The sequence below is a fragment of the Balaenoptera borealis genome, assembly GCF_965194805.1.
Source record: "Balaenoptera borealis genome assembly, chromosome: 1".
Classification (NCBI taxonomy): Eukaryota; Metazoa; Chordata; class Mammalia; order Artiodactyla; family Balaenopteridae; genus Balaenoptera; species Balaenoptera borealis.
In genome coordinates, this window is record NC_138860.1 from 56,961,846 (window position 1) to 56,982,401 (window position 20,556).

The window sequence follows — 20,556 nt, forward strand, 5'->3', positions numbered from 1 at the left end:
GTCCCGTCCCTATTCTTTTGTCTGTTTTTCCTTCTTTCTTTTGTCCTACCCAGGTACGTGGGGAGTTTCTTGCCTTTTGGGAAGTCTGATGTCTTCTGCCAGCATTCAGTAGGTGTTCTGTAGGAGTTGTTCCACATGTAGATATATTTCTGATGCATTTGTGGGGAGGAAGGTGATCTCCACGTCTTACTCTTCCGCCATCTTGAAGGTCTACTCGAAACTGTAAGCTTTTTGAAGGCAGGGACTGTTTCTGTTTAGTAGGAGTCCAAATGTATATTGATCTAAATTCACACTGAAGATACATGTCCTCTTTTCCTAGGAATTCAGAATCCCTTTAGTAAATATTCTAACTTTCTAGGATAGGGATATTAATAGGTTACTGACAGTTATTGGAACACACTGAATATTTAATGTTAGTATAATACCATCCATCTTCTACATTTAAAAGTTCCTAACCATGACTAAATAACTTAAAGGTTACTATTGTTAAGGACCCTTAGGACAACTCTAGTTGAAGAGTTTTGTCATTTCTAGAAACTATTCTTATCAGTCACTTCCAGTACAGAGACCTCAAAGCAATTTACAGAGCCAGTGTCACAAACTACTTAGACAACCAGCCAGTGATATTTGGGTTTACTGGTCTGTTTTTGCCTCTTCCTTCTTCTCTCCTCTATTTCTTTCCTTATCCCATTTTTTTTTCTTTTCCCATCTGTTTCCTAAGTTAATATAAAGTTTGAAATGCTTTTTCCCTACTTTCACTCAAATATTGTTCAGGAAGGACCTTTTCTACTTCACAGTTGTCAAGAACTAGTCTCTGCAGTGTAGATATTTGCAGGTAAAATATTGGAGAATAAAACTGGGGAACAGTGACATTAGAAATGGGAATGTAGAGAGTACTATAGAGAAGAATGGGTTTGGAATCAGGGGATGTGCATTTGAGGTTCAGCGTCTACCATGTCATTTTAACTTTTCTAAGCTTCAATTTACTTATTTATAAAATGAAGATAACCACCAACCCAACCCAAGTTTACTTCATAGTGTTGTGGAAATCACTATGCAAATAAGTTAATAAATATTCTATTTTACACCAATGTCTTTTATAGAATAAGTACACTTCACTCAATAAAACTGGAGCACCTTCAGTGTAAGGAAAAAAAAGACCCTTTACACTCCGACGGTCACTTTGGCCAGTGCTATAGTTCCTGGGTCTCTACTCTTGAATCACTGCCATGTGACTTGCTCTCACTGGGGACTTCCCTGCTTATGGAAAGTCTAATCCCTAGAATTTTGTTCCTGTTACTATTCCCCTCCTTTTCTTCAAATGTATGAAATAGTAGAGTCTTTGGAAATATGTGATTTTGTCTTGAAGACTGACTGTTAGTGATGCAGTACCATAACGATCTCATAAAAATTTTTATGCTTTTTCAATGTTGCATACCAGACCTTAAAATTAAGGTCTGTTAGTATATTTAGTTCCAGGCCATGTTTCAGGTAGGTCTGCAGTGGCTGTGTGGCATAGAAAGAGAAATGAAGTAGGAGTTTGGGTAACTGATTTCAAATGTTGGTTCTATCATTGACTATTTACGCTTAGGCAGGACTTCCTTGGTTTTCAGTCTTAAAGCAGAGCAATAAATGGGTTTAGACCAGATGATGATGATGATTTTATTTAGCCATTAAAAAATATATATATTTATTTATTTATTTTTCGCTGCGTTGGGTCTTTGTTGCTGTGCGTGGGCTTTCTCTAGTTGCGGCGAGTGGGGGGTTACTCTTCATTGTAGTGCATGGGCTTCTCATTGCATTGGCTTCTCTTGTTGTGGAGCACAGGCTCTAGGCATGTGGGCTTCAGTAGTTGTGGCACGTGGACTCAGTAGTTGTGGCTCGAGGGCTCTAGAGCACAGGCTCAGTAGTTGTGGCACGTGGACTTAATTGCTCCATGGCATGTGGGATCTTCTCAGACCAGGGCTTGAACCCATGTGCCCTGCATTGGCAGGAGGATTCTTAACCACTGCGCCACCAGGGAAGCCTGATGATGATGACGATGATTTTTTAATTAATTTATTTTTGTCTGCGTTGGGTCTTCATTGCTGCACGTGGGCTTTCTCTAGTTGCGGCGTGCAGGCTTCTCATTGCAGTGGCTTCTCTTGTTGTGGAGCACGGGCTCTAGGCATGCAGGCTTCAGTAGTTGAGGCACATGGGCTCAGTAGTTGTGGCTCACAGGCTCTGGAGTGCAGGCTCAATAGTTGTGGCACACAGGCTTAGTTGCTCCATGGCATGCAGGATCTTCCGAGACCAGGGCTCGAACCCGTGTCCCCAGTGTTGGCAGGCGGATTCTTAACCACTGTGCCACCAGGGAAGTCCCTGGACCAGATGATTGTTAAAAGCTCTTCTAGCTCAAAATCGTTTGATTCCAAGTCCCACACCAGAAAATAAGTTTAGAGGTTAGGTAATATACTACTATTATATAAAATATATAATAAAAATTCATAATTCTAGCTGGCAATCCCTTTATTCCTTCAGGTTGTAAGTACTTATAACTTTATAATAGGAAATGTAAATGATTGATATAGAAACAGAAAATCTAAATTAAGTAGCAAAGATACAAGCATTAAAAAGCAATAACCAAAATTTTTTTATGGTAAGTACTACCTTTATTTTAAAAAGTTATACATGCTAGAAAAAAGCATAAATGATGCATGTAAACAATTGTTTACCAAATACTTATTTTTTTTCCTTATAAAGGTGCAAATGATCTTTAAATGTAAACACAAATGTTGCCAAACATTTTTGTAGTGAGGGGAGGGAGAAGAAGGTTATTCCTTATGGTTGTGGTTAAAGTCTTTTTCAAAGCTTTTCCTGCAAGATACATTGAAAAAAATTGGTGTATGATCACAATGACAAAAACACTTTAACCACTGAAATCTGTATTCTTTTTTTTCCTTAAAAATGTTAACTTTTTACCAGAAAGTGCAATTTGAGAGTAGTGGTAATAGTGGCTTTATAGAATGAGGATAATGATATATAGTTTTTATAAAAGAACCAAGATTTTATTAATTAAATGCCTCAATTGATTTTATACTCGTTAGCATACTATTACACGAACTGAAGAATTCATTCCCTTGGAGGCTGTGATTACAGGTAAGCCTCAGCTTCAGCAGGCCTGAGCATCAAGTGTAAATTGCATAACAGTATTCACTGCTGGGGAGAGGACATTTCTCCCTGCTGGTCCTTAGTAGCAATAGGAAATAGGAAGGAAAGTTGCTTCAGTCAGTAACATTTTTGAGCAAAAACTTGCAGCGTTACACGTGATTCTACTGGGGGATTCTCAAGACAGTATATGAGAATCATATACTGTTTTTGTAGAGGCACTGAGCAGAGCTCTAGATCTAGCAGGAACTCTATGGAAATATTTGAAAAAAAAGACTTTATAGTGGCAAACAAGACCATAAGGAAGGAAACAAGATGTGAGCTTCCACTGATGAAAACTTTGGCATCTGAGTCCTGGTCTTATTGATTTAATATTCCTTTTGAATTGTTCTAGTTAAATGAGATGTTTCCTTTGTTTTGTTTTTTAGATTTTCAAGTCTTCTGGTGCTTAGTGCAAGAATGATGGCTAACTAATACACCTTGCATACCTGTGTCACTGATAAGTAAGTCCCTGTAAGTAGTGGAGTCTTGTGGATGGAGTGCTTAGAACTGACAACTAGATCCCATATAGACCTCTTCCCTTATTAGTAGTTTCAAACTTAATCAGTATCTTAAAAATAAGGTTTTACTGCTTGAAATGTTTGTCTTTTTTTTTTTGTCTTTCCTTTTCTTCTCTTTTGGTGGGAGGAAGGCTAAATCCCAAAACAAAAACAAAAAACCAAAAACCCAGCAACAAAAATCCCATGATAAATTAAAACCAAAAATAAATATTCTTCTGCACAGAACTGAAAATTATTGTGCAAAGGTGGCGTCTTGCAGGTGAAGTACTTTCAATGTATTTGTATTTCCACATGTTGAGGCACCGGCAAAGAATAAAATTTGTTTAGTGTTTTCTAGAGCTGTACAAAGCTCCAAAGTCAAAGCTCTCCACAATACAGAGGAGCATATGCATGACTGTCTTCTGTATGTTCACCATATATGGGATTCACAATGTGTCATTTTTATAACTCCTACACCACCTCCAAGCCGACGGTAATTCATCCCGCCATATAACCTGCAAAGAAAGAAACACAATCAGATTTCTAAATAGAAAAAGCACTATTTCTTCCATAACGTAGATGATGTTAATAAAACACAATTTTTTGTTTTATATCACAACTAATATTTTTAGCTTCATACATCTCTTCCAAAGAGTAGGAGCTGGAATTGAGCACTGGCAAGTAGCAGAATTACTTCAGACATTGACTGAAATTCTCTGACTTACAGGACACTGTTTTAAGAGAGCACCATATCCATTTTGCCTTGTAACTTTATAACTCTACATCTAGACCGACTTATAACAATTACACAGAATCACATATTCTACATTTTTGTGTCTAATTTTGACCCTGGCTATAATATTTTCCCACCCACATTTTGCTTTTGCCTAAACTTCAATTATTTATTTCTATCCTTTTGTTTTGTATGTACTCTTAGAAGTCTTCTCAAACTCTTTATGGAACAAAGCTGGATATGATTAAATAAAGTCTGCATCTAGTTTGTGATATGTGAACAAGATCATCTTCAAAATTAAGGATTTCCATGGAAAAGAATATTAGATCCTCTGTCAACTGTAAGTATTGATTTTAAATTGGCTTTAAATTTGGGACATGTAACTATAAAAATTTATATAGTAATCCCTCAAAAGATGGTCCTTAAGAATTTCATGAATATTACTTGGTCAAATATTACTAACATATATTAGTAACAGTTACTGAGAAACAAGTCCTTACATAGGATCATAGTCATTAAGTGGCAGAAATAAACTTGGCTGTCTTCCCAAATTATGCTTACCCAGATTCCCACTAAAAATAGAAAGCTGTATATGGAAGAAAATACACCACAAGTGAGAGGCTCCTACTCATGAAAACCTGCCATTCTCTTTCCCTTAACCTCTGTTAGGTTTTGCTGAAATGTTACCTTTTCAGTGGGGCCTCCCTGGGCCACCTTTTAAAGTGGATAATCCTCCCTGGACTCCCTGCCTCTCTGCTATTTGCCATAGCACTTCCACCCCTGGTATGGCACTATCTCCCTCATTGTAATATCAGCTCCAGGCGGGCAGGGAATTTTGTTGTGTTCACTTTTGTATCCCCAGGGTCTAGAGCACTCAGTAAATCTTTACTTCATGAACAAGGTTGTGAAAATGTGATATATAAGCAAAAAGTGCTACAGTGTTATTAGTCTGACTTTAGTATTGTGACCACTGAGCCATACAGAGCATGAGAGAGATGCAGAATCCAAAGAATGTCATTCAGATATCTGTCAAAGTTGTGGCTTTCCCAGAGATGAAGACTATAAAAAGAACCCAGTAAATTCATTAGTTGAATCTTATACACTAATGAAAAAAATCTGGGTGGATAGTTACAGGCTCAAAGTTAGAAAATGTACACTCAGAATACAGCAGGAATGGACTACGAGACCGCCCCTTCTGGAATATAAAAGTGACTATAAAAGACGTCAACTTATCTTTCATGGTCATGAGAAAAATCTTTCAGAATGTCTTCTGCCTCAGATATCATATCCAGACTGATATCTGTGGTTTATGTGCAACCTCAACCACTGAGATGGTTACCCAGACGTGTTTAGGCAAATAAGCCCAATTCACTGAGAAAGAACTGCTTAGAAGGTAAAACTGTTTTTTTTTTTAAAAGCTAGTATTTAAAATAGATATTAGTAAAGATATAAAGCACCTCAAACCCATACTATTAATATTTTATATTAAAAATGAGAATTAACTATATATTTTACCTTTTAAACTTGTAGTGTTTAAGAGACTTTGGCATATTAGAGCATCTATCAGATTAGTTTTGTGAATCAAGTTTAAAATGTGTGATTGAGCAAAGATTTAGACTTAGGATTTTAAGTTGAAAGGTTTAAGAGAATTTTGCTACATTTGTAAAAGTTTTTGAATATTTAAAATAAATGCAAGAGTCACCCAATTTATGTGAATTTATAAGAACTACTTAAGTATTTAGGAAGGATTTGTTAGACAATTAAGGATTTAAAAGTAAAGTAAAATTAAGCCTATAATACAGCTTAACTTAAACTCTCCTAACCTTCTTGCTAAAAGTGACTGTTACAATTTACTAGACTTTAAAATAGAGTAATGACATATTTAATTATTTTTAAAACTCAAGAGAAAAAAATCAGTTTTAAAATGAAATAAAGTATTATTTTTAAAACGGTAACTGCAATTTGTTTTTCCTGGGCATAAAAATTGCAATGACAGATTGACAGCCAAAGGTCTAGGTTCTAATTCTAACTCTGTCACTAACTTGCTTATGCAGGTCTCTTTATTTCTCAGTGCTTTAGTTTCCTCAGCTGAACATGACAGAGCTAGAGGGGAGATTGTTTTTTCTGTTTTTGCTATCTCTAATTATAAAACTGTACAGTTACCAAAGAGAGGAATTTTGTAAGATGTCAGCCACTTTAGAGCAATGAAGTCAAAATAAGCCATCGAATATGGGTAACTTTGAGCCCTTTTCAAAGTACTGCAAGAGGTAATTCAATGTACTGACCATCTTGATTTTGATGGTCATGTTTTATCTCAAGCCCATGATTTTCAAGTCAGCCGTGAGGTGATTTGCAACATAGCTTAAAGGTTACCTCCATGTATTGGCATCAGGATCAAAAACTTCAATGGTCTTCAAGTACGTTGTGCCATCAAAACCTCCTACAGCCATGAGCTGTCCATTCACTACTGCCAGGCCAACCTATGGGACCAAAACACAGTGGCTGCTGAAGAAACTGCTCTCTCATTAGATATGGATGAATCCATATATCCAATAGATATCAATGAATTCGAGTGAAGTTAGATAAGGTAGTAGATAAGACAGGGAGATGCCTTTCAAAGAAGCAACTGATTACAAGATAAATCATAAGATGCAAACTATTGTATATAGAATGGATAAACCACAAGGTCCTACTGTATAGCAGAGGGAACTATATTCAGTATCCTGTGATAAACCATAATGGAAAAGAATATTAAAAGAGAATGTATATATGTATTACTGAATCACTTTGCTGTACAGCAGAAATTAACATAATATTATACATCAACTATACTTCAATAAAAGTAAATAAATCATAAAAATAATTCTCTAATTAAAGATATGATTGGATATAAGATATTTAACTTCTTGAGATAATAGTAATCAAAAGAAATTAACTTTTCTTCCAGTACAAAAGTGGCAGGGGTTGTTTTGCCCAAACAGTGCATCTCCTCGCTGTCCCATTGTATTATACTTTACAGATCAGACTTCTTCTGCACAGCCCTCTCTTGGTGCTTTTGCTTTTCAAAGTTTTCAGTAGCCGGGCACTTACTCCACTACGGCGGGATGTCATAGCCACCACTGGAGACCACTGGTTGGTTCTGGGGTTGTATCTCTCAGCACTGCTAAGCTCTGTAGTGTCATCTCTACCTCCTACGGCATAGATCATATCCTGATACACTGCACAGCCTAGGTGTTTCCTCCGGGTCCCCATAGGGGCTATGGTGTGCCATCTGTTTTCCTGAGGATTATAACGCTCCACTGCAGGGAAAAGAAAAACCAGTAAGTGACCATGCAATCATTTCCTTTCACCTCTAGTTTTCTTCATAGCTACTTTGCTTCGTGATAACATATATTTTCAATAAGCAATCTGAGTTTTGCTTCTGAGAAGGAATCATCTACCTTTGGACAATACTACTATATTCTCATTAGGGACTGATTTCTTTTAGGTATGGTTGGTGGAAAGGGCATGTGTTGGAGTCAAGGTACCTAGTTCTAGTTCTGGCTATATGACTCATTAGCTAGGTGACTTGTGGCATCTCTCCTTATCTTTAAATGACAGGATTAGACTATAAACCAGTTTATAGCTATAAGTTTTTATTTATTTTTAGATTATAATACAGAGGATTTTATTTGTTTTTTAAGGAAAGATGGTTGGGGGAGGGAAATAGTAAAATAGTTGTTTTATTCATTATAAATTCCTAGCAATTTGTGAAATGAAGGGAGAAAGAAATACTTTGGGAATATACTAGTAGACTATGACTGCAGAAGGAGCTGAGGAAGAGCTAACAGTTGAACTCTCCTAGAGGGAAAATAATTTTCTTAATAAATGATAGGATAACATGGACTTTTTATACTTTTTGTAAGGGGACTCTCCTAAGAAAAATGTATTGCTTTGGGGAAACCAGACTGACTTAGGAAGGGACTAACCTGTGTTGAGTGGAGATGTCCCATCAGAGCCACCTACAGCATATAAGAACCCTCCTAACACAGCCACAGCCACGCCTAGTCTCCTAGTACTCATAGAAGCCACCCGAGTCCACTTGTTCTCCTTCGGATCATACCTGCGGTAAGAGAAACCAAAGACTGCATGCATGTTTTTATTAAGTGAAGCCTTTTCCATAACGTATGAAATTATGCTAAAGGTATGTTAGATACATAGATTTGCTAAGGTCAGATGTACAGAGAGAATCTAACATATTTTACATAGTTTTCAGTATTCTGACTTATGACACTGGGGCTAGAACTCTGAAAACTACATTTCACCTTTGCCAAGCTGGCTCTCTACTAGATTCTGCCAAAAGGAAGGACTAGACATTTTCTGTTTGCTTGCCAACCCTGTCAATATTGTCTCAACACTGGCCTTTCACTCTGACAGTAGCAGTTAATTTCAGTTTCTAGACTTTTTCTGGCACTTCCAAAGCTAGCCTTGTTGGAGGTTTCAGTCACAGCTCTGTGAGGCAGCTCCTCTGAGCTCCTGAGATAACAGTACCAGTGTTCTGGTTATCTACTGCTGTGTTAACAAACCACCCCAAAACTCAGTGACTTTCCACAATAATTATTTTACTAATTCTTATGTTCCATGGATCAGGAATTTAGGAAGGGCTTCACAGGGAAGTTCTGGCTCAGGTGTCTCATGTGGTTGCTGTCAAATTGTGGCTGGAGCTGGAAGAGCCAGGTGCTGAAGCAGCTGGGGGCTGGCTGGGCATGTCTCCATGTAGCCTCAGGGTCTCTCCATATAGCCTAGTTGGGCTTCCTCTCAGCATGGCAACCTCAGACAGCTCAAGGCTTCAAAGGTGAGTGCCCCAAGAGATACAACTGAAAGATGTATCACCTTTTATGACCTAGGCTCGCAAGTCACATAGAGCTACTACCATACTGATAAGCCAGCCCAAATTCGAGGGGAGCAAACAGAGACCTCATCTCTCAATGAAGAGTTTCAAAGTCAAATTGTATGAAGAGCATGTGAGATGTCAGGTATTGTAACCATCTTTGGAAAATACAGCCTTCCAGAACCAGCCAGGCAGATAACCCTCCATGGAGATGTGAGTCACAGCTGTTCAGGGCACCCTCTCCTCAGGTGCTGATGGTCCTAGTTCTATGGGACCTCTCCTCCAAGCTTCTAGGCTCTAATAACTCTAATCTTTTTCCTTGTCTTCCCAGACCTAGGGTTCCTACAGTTACTTCAGTGTCCTTTTTTCTTTTTTCTTTTTTCAGCCCTTCAATATGTGCTAGCCAATTTTTTAATGTTAAATTCTCTTTACTAAAATAGCTGATATGGTTTCCATTCTTTTTAACTGAGCCCTGATTGATAAATTATTGGTGTTCAGAAATAAATATGACAAAAATCACTTGGAATTGTGCTGGGCATTTTATTACATAGGTGAAAAATTCTGTTAGTATATTAAGTATTGTATAGCAAACTATATGAATATTACAGGATATAAAATAAATAATACTAAAAATAGCCCTTGTTCTTAAGAAGCAAGCTGGGGAGACAGAGCACATTCTTAAGGAAAAACCTCCAAACAAATTCTGAGAATGTAGTAACTCACAGAGATGAAAGAAGCAGAGATATAAGTGCTGCAGAATGGAGGCCCTGGAGAAAGGTTATGGTTAGTCAGTAAAGGTATCCTGAGGTTCATGCACTTTGAATAAAGTTTATTTTTCATCACTTTTAGAAAATTCTCAGCCAAATATTCTGTCTTCAAATATTGCTTCTGCTCTTATTGCTATCTTCCTTCTGGGACTCCAATTACATATGTGTTAGTCTATTTGTGTTCCCTGAGTTGCTTATGGTCTATTCTTTACATTCTGTTCTTCTGTTTGGATATTTTCTATTAATCTGGCTTTGAGTTTACTAACTCTATCTTCTGCTGTGTGTTCAGTCTACTTCTACTCTGTCTATTTAATCTCATTCAATGAGTTCTTCATTTTAGATACTATATTTTCCAATTGTAGAAATATACATCTTATTTTTACATTCCAATCCTATATTAAAATTATCCAACTTTTTACCCATTGATCTTTTCCTCTATTTTATTCAATGTATTTATTATACTTATTTTAAAGTCTTTTTCTGTCAACTCCAAATATGGATTATCTATAAGTCGGCTTCTGTTGTCTACTTTTTCTCTCAATTATTGGCCACATTTTTCTGTTTCTTTATATGTCTCATATATTTTTTTATTGTATGCGGGGCATTATCATAAAATAATGGAATCTTAGAAACTGAAATTGATATTATACCCCCCCTTGACAACACCTATGCCCCAAACAATGGATTCACTCTTTCTTATATTAGGCAGACACGGTGAAATGTTGAACACCTCAATCCAATCAGGAATTAAGGTTTACAATCCACAGATTTAATGCAATCCCTATCAAATTACCAATGGCATTTTTCACAGAAATAGAACAAAAAATTTTACAATTTATGTGGAAACACAAAAGACCACGAATAGCCAAAGTAATCTTGAGAAAGAAAAACGGAGCTGGAGGAATCAGACTCCCTGACTTCAAACTATACTACAAAGCTACAGTAATCAAAACAGTATGGTACTGGCACAAAAACAGAAATATAGATCAGTGGTTCAGGATAGAAAGTCCAGAGATAAACCCATGCATCTGTGGTCACCTAATCTATGACAAAGGAGGCAAGAATATATAATGGAGAAAAGGCAGTCTCTTCAATAAGTGGTGATGGGAAAACTGGACAGCTACATGTAAAAGAATGAAATTAGAACACACCCTAACACCATACACACAAAAAAACTCAAAATGGATTAAAGACCTAAATGTAAGGCCAGATACTATAAAACTCTTGAGGAAAACCTAGGCAGAACACTCTCTGACATAAATCGCAGCAAGATCTTTTTCGATCCACCTCCTAGAGTAATGAAAATAAAAACAAAAATAAACAAATGGGACCTAATTAAACTTAAAAGCTTTTGCACAGGAAACTATAGACAAAACGAAAAGACAACCCTCAGAACGGGAGAAAATATCCAAAATACACAAGCAGCTCATGCAGCTCAATATCAAATAAACAAACAACCCAAACAAAAAATGGGTGAAAGATCTAAATAGACATTTCTTCAAAGAAGACATACAGATGGCCAAGAGGCACACGAAAAGATGCTCAACATCACTAATTATTCGAGAAATGCAAATCAAAACTACAATAAGGTATCACCTCACACCACCAGAATAGCCATCATCAAAAAATCTACAACAATAAATGCTGGAGAGGGTGTGGAGAAAAGGGAACCCTCCTACACTGTTGGTGGGAATGTAAACTGGTACAGCCACTATGGAGAAAGTATAGAGGTTCCTTAAAAAACTAAAAATAGAGCTACCATACGATCCAGCAATCCCAGTCCTGGGCATATATCTGGAGAAAACCATAATTCAAAATGGTACATGCACCCCAATGTTCATTGCAGCACTATTTACAATAGCCAGGACATGGAAACAACCTAAATGTCCAACGATAGATGAATGGATAAAGCAGATGTGGTACATATATACAATGGAATATTACTCAGCCATAAAAAAGAACAAAATAATGCCATTTGTAGCAACATGGATGGACATGGAGATTGTCATACTGATGGAAGTAAGTCAAACAGAGAAAAACAAATATCATGATATCGCCTATATGTGGAATCTAAAAAAAGGCTACATATGGACTTATCTACAAAACAGAAATAGAGTTACAGATGTAGAAAATAAACTTATGGGGCAGAGTCAAGATGGCGGCAGGGGAGGACGTGGAGTTCACGTCTCCCCACAACTAGGGCACCGGCCGGACGCTGGTGGGGGACCTCAATGCCCAAGGAGATGGGAGGAACCCCTGAGAGACCGGGTAGGATGTGGGGGGAGTAAGGGGGGATGAGAAGTGGAGGCCAGACAGGACTGGCGCCCCTGAGGGGTGGCTGGGAGGGGGAAGGGGTCCCCACACCTGGAGGAACCCTTGGGGGGCTTGGAGATGGGGGGAGCAAGTGTAGCATTTCCCCTGCCCAACTGGGCCCTGGGAAGCCTGCAGGGCTCCCAGGCCGGGTCCTCCGCCCTCTGAGGCCCCCTCCGGGCCATGTTGCTCCTAGGGGCATAGGAGGGAGGCAGGGGGAGAAGAGGAGAGGAGGACGGGGAGGAGCCCTCTTTTTTTTTTTTAAATTAATTAATCAATTAATTTATTATTGGCTGCGTTGGGTCTTCATTGCTGCATGCGGGCTTTCTCTAGTTGCGGCGAGCGGGGGCTACTCTTCATTGCAGTGCGTGGGCTTCTCATTGCAGTGGCTTCTCTTGTTGCGGAGCATGGGCTCTAGGCTCACGGGCTTCAGTAGTTGTGGCGCACGGGCTTAGTTGCTCCGTGGCTTGTGGGATCTTCCCAGACCAGGGCTTGAACCCGTGTCCCCTGCATTGGCAGGTGGATTCTTAACCACTGCGCCACCAGGGAAGCCCCGAAACCCTCTTTGATTGAAGAATCGGGGAGGCACAGAGGGCGTTTCCCCTGCCCACTTGCCCCTGGAAAGCCTGTTGGGCTTCCTAGTCTCGTCCCCTGCCTTCTGGGGCCCTCTCCAGATCTGTGGGTCCTAGGTGCATAGGAGGGAGGAGGGGGAAGAAGAAGAGAGGCCAACGGGGAGGGGCCCTCCAGGGATTGGAGGCTCGGGGGGAACTCGCCTACCATTTCCCCTGCCCTCTCGGGCCCAGGGAGCCTGCTGGGGTCCTGGACCTGGTCCTCCGCCCTCCAAAGCCAGAGGCACTCCTGGGCCCCTCCTGCTGCACTGAGCCTAAGCCCCCACCCCCCCAGGGCCGTATCCGGCCCTGTGCGTCCTAAGCATAGGCCCCACCCACCACCTCAACCCCACCCCCCAGAGCCAAGGCCTTTTCCACTTTTTTTTCCCTCTTTTTTACTACTGTGGTTCTGTTTTACCTTCTGGTTGTTGTTTCACCTATATTTTTATTTTTTTATTCTTTCTAACAGAAATAAACGAAATAGAAACAAATAAAATAGCAAAGATCAATAAAACTAAAAGTTGGTTCTTTGAGAAGATAAACAAAGTCGATAAACCTTTAGCCAGACTCATCAAGAAAAAAACAGGGAGGGGAGGAGAGAAGATGGCGGAAGAGTAAGACGTGGAGATCACCTTCCTTCCCACAGATACAGTAGAAATACATCTACACGTGGAACTGCTCCTACAGAACACCCACTGAACGCTGGCAGAAAACGTCAGACCTCCCAAAAGGCAAGAAACTCCCCCCGTACTTGGGTAGGGCAAAAGAAAAAAGAAATAACAGAGACAAAAGAATAGGGACGGCACCTGCACCAGTGGGAGGGAGCTGTGAAGGAGGAAAGATTTCCACGCACTAGGAAGCCCCTTGGCGGGCAGAGACTGCGGGTGGCAGAGGGGGGAGCTTCGGAGCCACGGAGGAGAGTGCAGCCACAGGGGTGCGGAGGGCAAAGCGGAGAGATTCCCGCACGAAGGATCAGTGCCGACCAGCACTCGCCAGCCCGAGAGGCTTGTCTGCTCAGCCGCCGGGGTGGGCGGGGCTGGGAGCTGAGGCTCAGGCTTCCGTAGGATCGCAGGGAGAGGACTGGGGTTGGCGGCGTGAACACAGCCTGAAGGGGTTAGTGCACCACAGCTAGCCGGGAGGGAGTCCGGGAAACAGTCTGCAGCTGCCGAAGAGGCGAGAGACTTTTTCTTCCCTCTTTGTTTCCTGGTGCGCGAGGAGAGGGGATTCAGAGCACCACATAAACGAACTTCAGAGACGGGCGCGAGCCGCGGCTATCAGCGCGGACCCCACAGCAACAGGGGCGCAGAGGAAAAAGCGGAGAGATTCCCGCACAGAGGCTCGGCGCCGAGCAGCACTCACCAGCCCGAGAGGCTTGTCTGCTCAGCCGCCGGGGCGGGTGGGGCTGGGAGCTGAGGCTCAGCTTCGGTTGGATCGCAGGGAGAGGACTGGGGTTGGCGGCGTGAACACAGCCTGAAGGGGTTAGCGCATCACAGCTGGCTGGGAGGGAGACCAGGAAAAAGTCTGCAGCTGCCGAAGAGGCAAGAGACTTTTTCTTGCCTCTTTGTTTCGCGGCGCGCAAGGAGAGGGGATTCAGAGCGCCGCCTAAACGAACTCCAGAGACTGGCGCGAGCCGCGGCTATCAGTGCGGACCCCAGAGACGGGCGTGAGACGCTGGGGCTGCTGCTGCCGCCTCCAAAAATCCTGTGTGCGAGCACAGGTCACTCTCCACACCGCCCCTCCCGGGAGCCTGTGCAGCCCGCCACTGCCAGGGTCCCGTGATCCAGGGACAACTTCCCCGGGAGAACGCACTGCGCGCCTCAGGCTGGTGCAACGCCACGCCGGCCTCTGACGCTGCAGGCTCGCTCCGCCTCCTCTGTACCCCTCCCTCCCCACGGCCTGGGTGAGCCAGAGCCCCTGAAGCAGCTGCTCCTTTAACCCCGTTCTGTCTGGGTGGGGAACAGATGCCCTCAGGCGACCTACATGCAGAGGCGGGTCCAAATCCAAAGCTGAACCCCGGGAGCTGTGCGAACAGAGAAGAGAAGGGGAAATCTCTCCCAGCAGCCTCAGAAGCAGCGGATTAAAACTCCACAAACAACTTGATGTGATGCATCTGTTGAATACCTGAATAGACAACGAATCATCCCAAATTCAGGAGGTGGACTTTGGGAGCAGGATATATTAATTTTTCCCCTTTTTGTTTTTTTTGTGAGTGTATATGTATATGCTTCTGGGTGAGATTTTGGCTGTATAGCTTTGCTTTATAATAGCTTTATTTTACTTCACTATATTATAGCCTCTTTCTTTCTTTCTTTCCTTCTATTTTTTCTCCCTTTTACTCTGAGCCATGTGGACGAAAGGCTCTTGGTGCTCCAGCCAGGCATCAGGGCCGTACCTCTGAGGTGGGAGAGCCAACTTCAGGACACTGGTCCACAAGAGACCTCCCAGCTCCACGTAATACCAAACGGCAAAAATCTCTCAGAGATCTCCATCTCAACATCAAGACCCAGCATCACTCAATGACCAGCAAGCTACAGTGCTGAACACCCTATGCCAAACGACTAGCAAGACAGGAACACAGCCCCATCCATTAGCAGAGAGGCTGCCTAAAATCATAATAAGGCCACAGACACCCCAAAATACACCACCAGACGTGGACGTGTCCACCAGAAAGACAAGATCCAGCCTCATCCACCAGAACTCAGGCACTAGTTCCCTCCACCAGGAAGCCTACACAACCCACTGAGCCAACCTTAGCCACTGGGGACAGATACCAAAAACAACGGGAACTACGAACCTGCAGCCTGTGAAAAGGATACCCCAAACACAGTAAGATAAGCAAAATGAGACGACAGAAAAACACACAGCAGATGAAGGAGCAGGGTCAAAACACACCAGACTTAACAAATGAAGAGGAAATAGGTAGTCTACCTGAAAAAGAATTCAGAATAATGGTAGTAAGGATGATCCAAAATCTGGGAAATAGAATAGACAAAATGCAAGAAACATTTAACAAGGATGTAGAAGAACTAAAGAGGAACCAAGCAACGATGAAAAACACAATAAATGAAATTAAAAATACTCTAGATGGGATCAATAGCAGAATAACTGAGGCAGAAGAAAGGATAAGTGACCTGGAAGATAAAATGGTGGAAATAACTACTGCAGAGCAGGATAAAGAAAAAAGAATGAAAAGAACTGAGGACAGTCTCAGAGACCTCTGGGACAACATTAAACGCACCAACATTTGAATTATAGGGGTCCCAGAAGAAGAAGAGAAAAAGAAAGGGACTGAGAAAATATTTGAAGAGATTATAGTTGAAAACTTCCCTAATATGGGAAAGGAAATAGTTAATCAAGTCCTGGAAGCACAGAGAGTCCCAGACAGGATAAACCCAAGGAGAAACACGCCAAGACACATATTAATCAAACTGTCAAAAATTAAATATAAGGAAAACATAGTAAAAGCAGCAAGGGAAAAACAACAAATAACACACAAGGGAATCCCCATAAGGTTAACATCTGATCTTTCAGCAGAAACTCTGCAAGCCAGAAGGGAGTGGCAGGATATACTTAAAGTGATGAAGGAGAAAAACCTACAACCAAGATTACTCTACCCAGCAAGGATCTCATTCAGATGTGATGGAGAAATTAAAACCTTTACAGACAAGCAAAAGCTGAGAGAGTTCAGCACCACCAAACCAGCTTTACAACAAATGCTAAAGGAACTTCTCTAGGCAAGAAACACAAGAGAAGGAAAACACCTACAATAACAAACCCAAAACATTTAAGAAAATGGGAATAGGAACATACATATCGATAATTACCTTGAATGTAAATGGATTAAATGCTCCCACCAAAAGACACAGGCTGGCTGAATGGATACAAAAACAAGACCCATATATATGCTGTCTGCAAGAGACCCACTTCAGACCTAGAGACACATACAGACTGAAAGTGAGGGGATGGAAAAAGATATTCCATGCAAATGGAAATCAAAAGAAAGCTGGAGTAGCAATTCTCATATCAGACAAAATAGACTTTAAAATAAAGACTATTACAAGAGACAAAGAAGGACACTATATAATGATCAAGGGATCGATCCAAGAGGAAGGTATAACAATTGTAAATACTTATGCACCCAACATAGGAGCACCTCAATACATAAGGCAAATACTAACAGCCATAAAAGGGGAAATCGACAGCAACACAATCATAGTAGGGGACTTTAACACCCCACTTTCACCAATGGACAGATCATCCAAAATGAAAATAAATAAGGAAACACAAGCTTTAAATGATACATTAAACAAGATGGACTTAATTGATATTTATAGGACATTCCACCCAAAAACAACAGAATACACATTTTTCTCAAGTGCTCATGGAACATTCTCCAGGATAGATCATATCTTGGGTCACAAATCAAGCCTTGGTAAATTTAAGAAAATTGAAATCTTATCAAGTATCTTTTCCGACCACAACGCTATGAGACTAGATATCAATTACAGGAAAAGATCTGTAAAAAATACAAACACATGGAGGCTACACAATACACTACTTAATAACGAAGTGATCACTGAAGAAATCAAAGGGGAAATCAAAAAATACCTAGAAACAAATGACAATGGAGATACGACGACCCAAAACCTATGGGACGCAGCAAAAGCAGTGCTAAGAGGGAAGTTTATAGCAATACAAGCCTACCTCAAGAAACAGGAAACATCTTGAATAAACAACCTAACCTTGCACCTAAAGCAATTAGAGAAAGAAGAACAAAAAAACCCCAAAGCCAGCAGAAGGAAAGAAATCATAAAGATTAGGTCAGAAATAAATGAAAAAGAAATGAAGGAAACAATAGCAAAAATCAATGAACCTAAAAGCTGGTTCTTTGAGAAGATAAACAAAATTGATAAACCATTAGCCAGACTCATCAAGAGAAAAAGGGAGAAGACTCAAATCAATAGAATTAGAAATGAAAAAGGAGAAGTAACCACCGACACTGCAGAAATACAAAAGATCATGAGAAATTACTACAAGCAACTCTATGCCAATAAAATGGACAACCTGGAAGAAATGGACAGATTCTTAGAAATGCACAAACTGCCGAGACTGAACCAGGAAGAAATAGAAAATATGAACAGACCAATCACAAGCACTGAAATTGAAACTGTGATTAAAAACCTTCCAACAAACAAAAGCCCGGGACCAGATGGCTTCACAGGCAAGTTCTATCAAACATTTAGAGAAGAGCTAACACCTATCCTTCTCAAACTCTTCCAAAATATTGCAGAGGGAGGAACACTCCCAAACTCATTCTACGAGGCCACCATCACCCTGATACCAAAACCAGACAAAGATGTCACAAAGAAAGAAAACTACAGGCCAATATCACTGATGAATATAGATGCAAAAATCCTCAACAAAATACTAGCAAACAGAATCCAACAGCACATTAAAAGGATCATACACCATGATCAAGTGGGGTTTATCCCAGGAATGCAAGGATTCTTCAACATACGCAAATCAATCAATGTGATACACCATATTAACAAATTGAAGGAGAAAAACCATATGATCATCTCAATAGATGCAGAGAAAGCTTTCGACAAAATTCAACACCCATTTATGATAAAAGCCCTGCAGAAAGTAGGCATAGAGGGAACTTTCCTCAACATAATAAAGGCCATATATGACAAAGCCACAGCCAACATTGTCCTCAATGGTGAAAAACTGAAACCATTTCCACTAAGATCAGGAACAAGACAAGGATTTCCACTCTCACCACTATTATTCAACATAGTTTTGGAAGTGTTAGCCACAGCAATCAGAGAAGACAAAGAAATAAAAGGAATCCAAATCGGAAAAGAAGAAGTAAAGGTGTCACTATTTGCAGATGACATGATACTATACATAGAGAATCCTAAAGATGCTACCAGAAAACTCCTAGAGCTAATCAATGAATTTGGTAAAGTAGCAGGATACAAAATTAATGCACAGAAATCTCTTGCATTTCTATACACTAATGACGAAAAATCTGAAAGTGAAATTAAGAAAACACTCCCGTTTACCATTGCAACAAAAAGAATAAAATATCTAGGAATAAACCTACCTAAGGAGACAAAAGACCTGTATGCAGAAAATTATAAGACACTGATGAAAGAAATTAAAGATGATACAAATAGATGGAAAGATATACCATGTTCCTGGATTGGAAGAATCAACATTGTGAAAATGACTCTACTACCCAAAGCAATCTACAGATTCAATGCAATCCCTATCAAACTACCACTGGCATTTTTCACAGAACTAGAACAAAAAATTTCACAATTTGTATGGAAACACAAAAGACCCCGAATAGCCAAAGCAATCTTGAGAACGAAAAATGGAGCTGGGGAATCAGGCTCCCTGACTTCAGACTATATTACAAAGCTTCAGTAATCAAGACAGTTTGGTACTGGCACAAAAACAGAAATATAGATCAATGGAACAGGATAGAAAGCCCAGAGATAAACCCACACACATATGGTCACCTTATCTTTGATAAAGGAGGCAAGCATATACAGTGGAGAAAAGACAGCCTCTTCAATAAGTGGTGCTGGGAAAATTGGACAGGTACATGTAAAAGTATGAAATTAGAATACTCCCTGACACCATGCACAAAAATAAACTCAAAATGGATTAAAGACCTAAGTGTAAGGGCAGACACTATCAAACTCTTAGAGGAAAACATAGGCAGAACACTCTATGACATACATCACAGCAAGATTCTTTTTGACCCAGCTCCCAGAGAAATGGAAATAAGAACTCAAATAAACAAATGGGACCTAATGAAACTTAAAAGCTTTTGCACAGCAAAGGAAACCATAAACAAGACCATAAGACAACCATCATAATGGGAGAAAATATTTCCAAATGAAGCAACTGACAAAGGATTAATCTCCAAGATTTACAAGCAGCTCATGCAGCTCAATAACAAAGAAACGAACAACCCAATCCAAAAATGGGCAGAAGACCTAAATAGACATTTCTCCAAAGAAGATATACAGATGGCCTACAGACACATGAAAGAATGCTCAACATCATTAATCATTAGAGAAATGCAAATCAAAACTACAATGAGATATCATCTCACACCAGTCAGAATGGCCATCATCAAAAAATCTAGAAACAATAAATGCTGGAGAGGGTGTGGAGGAAAGGGAACTCTCTTGCACTGTTGGTGGGAATGTAAATTGATACAGCCACTATGGAGAACAGTATGGAGGTTCCTTAAAAAACTACAAAGAGAACTACCATACGACCCAGCAATCCCACTACTGGGCATATACCCTGAGAAAACCATAGGTCAAAAAGAGTCATGTACCAAAATGTTCATTGCAGCTCTATTTACAATAGCCAGGACATGGAAGCAACCTAAATGTCCATCGACAGATGAATGGATAAAGAAGATGTGGCACATATATACAATGGAATATTACTCAGCCATAAAAAGAAATGAAATGGAGGTATTTGTAATGAGGTGGATGGAGTTAGAGTCTGTCATACAGAGTGAAGTAAGTCAGAAAGAGAAAAACAAATACAG

The 20,556-nt window shown here is 40.4% G+C and overlaps 1 protein-coding gene across 3 annotated transcripts in view; it reads right to left on the reverse strand.

Annotated features, from left to right (window-relative positions):
* Positions 1 to 1,648: 1,648 nt before the first annotated feature.
* KLHL20 (kelch like family member 20) overlaps positions 1,649 to 20,556 on the reverse strand; it is a 94,609-nt gene continuing 75,701 nt past the window's right edge. For all 3 annotated transcript variants that reach the window (XM_082388195.1, XM_082388194.1, XM_082388196.1), the window contains 4 exons: positions 8,388 to 8,521; positions 7,510 to 7,718; positions 6,793 to 6,899; positions 1,649 to 4,201 (listed from right to left, as the gene is read on the reverse strand). In XM_082388195.1, coding sequence (XP_082244321.1) covers positions 4,117 to 4,201; positions 6,793 to 6,899; positions 7,510 to 7,718; positions 8,388 to 8,521 — 535 coding nt within the window. In that variant the 3' untranslated portion in view covers positions 1,649 to 4,116. The remainder of the gene's footprint in view (positions 4,202 to 6,792; positions 6,900 to 7,509; positions 7,719 to 8,387; positions 8,522 to 20,556) is intronic.